This window comes from Oculina patagonica, unplaced genomic scaffold (assembly GCF_052425735.1).
Source record: "Oculina patagonica isolate OP01 unplaced genomic scaffold, crgOcupat unplaced701, whole genome shotgun sequence".
Taxonomy (NCBI): domain Eukaryota; kingdom Metazoa; phylum Cnidaria; class Anthozoa; order Scleractinia; family Oculinidae; genus Oculina; species Oculina patagonica.
Genome location: NW_027558583.1, coordinates 1 through 2500, shown reverse-complemented (window position 1 = coordinate 2500; position 2500 = coordinate 1). Strand labels below are relative to the sequence as shown.

Sequence of the window (2500 nt, the reverse complement as noted above, 5' to 3'; positions counted from 1 at the left end):
GAGGCTAAGTCTTGGGTTGGAAGGTCCATGAGAGTGCACATCTTTTGTTTTGCGCTCATACACTATGCATGAATTACGTAATCACAAAGTTTTTAATGGTTAGTTGCATGAACACTTGTAACCACCTATTGTATGTTGTCAAGATTTGTGCACTCTCAACCCCAAAATAGCGAACAAAAACCTACAACAAAGAACTTTGTCGGGCTTCATAACCATTTCCCTCTATTAACTATGTCCTGACATAGTGATACCCTCTTGGCTCGTAGCAAATGTATGAGATTTTTCCGGGGGCGGGAACATTTTAAGGGGGATATATAAAGGATATTTTGGAGCCCTATATATAGCTTTGGAGGTTTTTTGCTTTCTAATTTCAGGAAATCACGAGCTTTGGATTCGTCAGGTAGAGAATGCTTACTGCCACGAAAATTCCATCGCCAAATTCCATGCTATCTTGGCTCTTTGTGACTCGATTGATGATGTCCGTGTTAGACCAATAAAGGTCCAATGCTGTAACAATACCGCTGCCTGGGTTGTGCCAATATTTTCTTGGTATGCCAAACCCGAAGATGATCTCCAAAACTCATTATTTGTGGGAAGGGACACTGAAGATGCAGAATTGTCTAACAAGATGTGGATGGATAATCATCTCTGTAAGTGGCCTGCCCTTCAGGGGTCTGTCGCGCAGTACTTTGCAAAACTGAACGAGGACATTGTGAGTAGAGACTATGATGCGCCAGTTATATCGTTCAGCCATTTTCTGCCTCGTGTTGAGCTCATCCCAGCCTCAGATGAGGAAATTAAGCGAGTTCAAGAGGAAAGGAAGCGATTAAACCTTCCTTCATTAGACAATCCCAGGGCTCAAGGATCACAAGTTCAGTTTAATTTTACGCGTTTTGCAGGATGTAAAACCATAGAAGAGCAAATCAGAAAGTTAGGCTCTAAGGTACACGTTCATGGCCATCAACACCGCAATAGGGACCGCGTCATCGACGACGTACGTTATGCATCCTTTTGCCTGGGCTACCCGCGGGAAAGGTCCATGGGAGTTATTTGGGGCCTTTCCGAGGGCAAGGGACCACGTCAAATATGGCCATAAGAGGACCAATCAACTATTGTCGATTGTGACGCTGTGGAGGCAGTGATGAATGATAGAATATAGCAACCCTCCAAGTTAACATTTTTTTTTAGCTATTTTGCGACTACCTATTAGGTAAAGTCACTAATCAAAAAGTTTAGTCGCCAAAATATTTTTTGAAAATCTTCGTGCCAAAAAGCGTGAATGAAACAAAATTATACCGCAAAATTGTTCACGAAAAAAAAAACTAAAATAAAGAAACAAAAAGAATAAAAAGATCAGTTTACAAAACCCAACAATATTGTGGTACTGGTCCCCAGTAGGTTTAAATAGCAGAACAACTAATTTTTGAAGTGAATCCATAACGTATACAGAGCATTTTTTAGTTTGGATGATAGTTTGCTCCAGCTCTGGAGCAGTCTTCTAACGACTTGTTCTACAGTTACGTCGCCAGTTTCACAATTATAGTCGCCATGGCGACTAAAATGGTCGCAACTGACTTGGAGGGCTGTCTAATAGGCTAAGAACTTTCGTAACTAGTTAACTCCCAATATTTAGCCACTTTTAATTTCTCCTTACAATATCAAGACATAGTCAAGCAGATAGGTCACGAGAATATATAAAATCATCAACAAGGGGGCATTTTAAGCCGAGTCGACTGAGAGGAATGGTCCTGTCCATTTTACACTCCTTTCCCCATTGCCCCGCATCTGTGAGAAGCTACTGAACTGAAGAAAGGCAACTAACCAGTTTCCTAAAATGGAACTGAAGCACCCATTGTCTTGACTGATGCAATACCCCTTCTACCAACAAATTATCAGAGCTACCATTTTAACAAATATATGGCAAATGGTTAAGGAGAATTACTATTTTGAGACAGACATGAAACTGTATATACGTATGAAAGTGCATTTATTTTATTTTCGTGGATTTGGTGTGTAAAGGTTTTAACTGTACAATTATATTTGTGAAAAATTACCGTTAACTTTACAACGTCAGGTGTAAACGTAATGTAGAATTGAAAAACGTTTGTTTTTGATGTGCCAGTGTTTGGTTCTGGGGAGGGGGAACTCCCATTTGTAAGAAACGGGTATGCTCGTCGGAAAATTCGAGTTAATCCCCTAAAGTAGACTAATCTGGGCGTGGTTCAAACTTATTTGGACCCCTAAAAGATACCCTTAAAACAGACAAAAAGATGCAAGCCTAAACGAGACCTTGAGGTCTAAAAGTGATTGGCGTTCTCTGTTGAACGCCCTAAGTGAGAACAAAATCCGTCATTTACATTTTCCCTTTCATATAGGAGTTCCCACCCACGTAGTATAGTATGTATCTATTTACAAAGTTGTATGACTCAAAAACACCTTACCGAACCGAAAAGCTGTTGGTCTTGAAATAAACTGTCTAGTGTAATCTTGAATTGTCTCT

At 40.2% G+C, this 2500-nt stretch overlaps 1 protein-coding gene across 1 annotated transcript in view; it reads left to right on the top strand.

The window, feature by feature from the left end:
- Positions 1-2485, top strand: part of LOC144641145 (acyl-carrier-protein phosphodiesterase PptH-like) — an 8335-nt gene extending 5850 nt beyond the window's left edge. Inside the window, exon 2 of the mRNA XM_078500193.1 lies at positions 375-2485. Coding sequence (XP_078356319.1) covers positions 375-1096 — 722 coding nt within the window. The 3' untranslated portion in view covers positions 1097-2485. The remainder of the gene's footprint in view (positions 1-374) is intronic.
- The last annotated feature ends 15 nt before the right edge of the window (positions 2486-2500 follow it).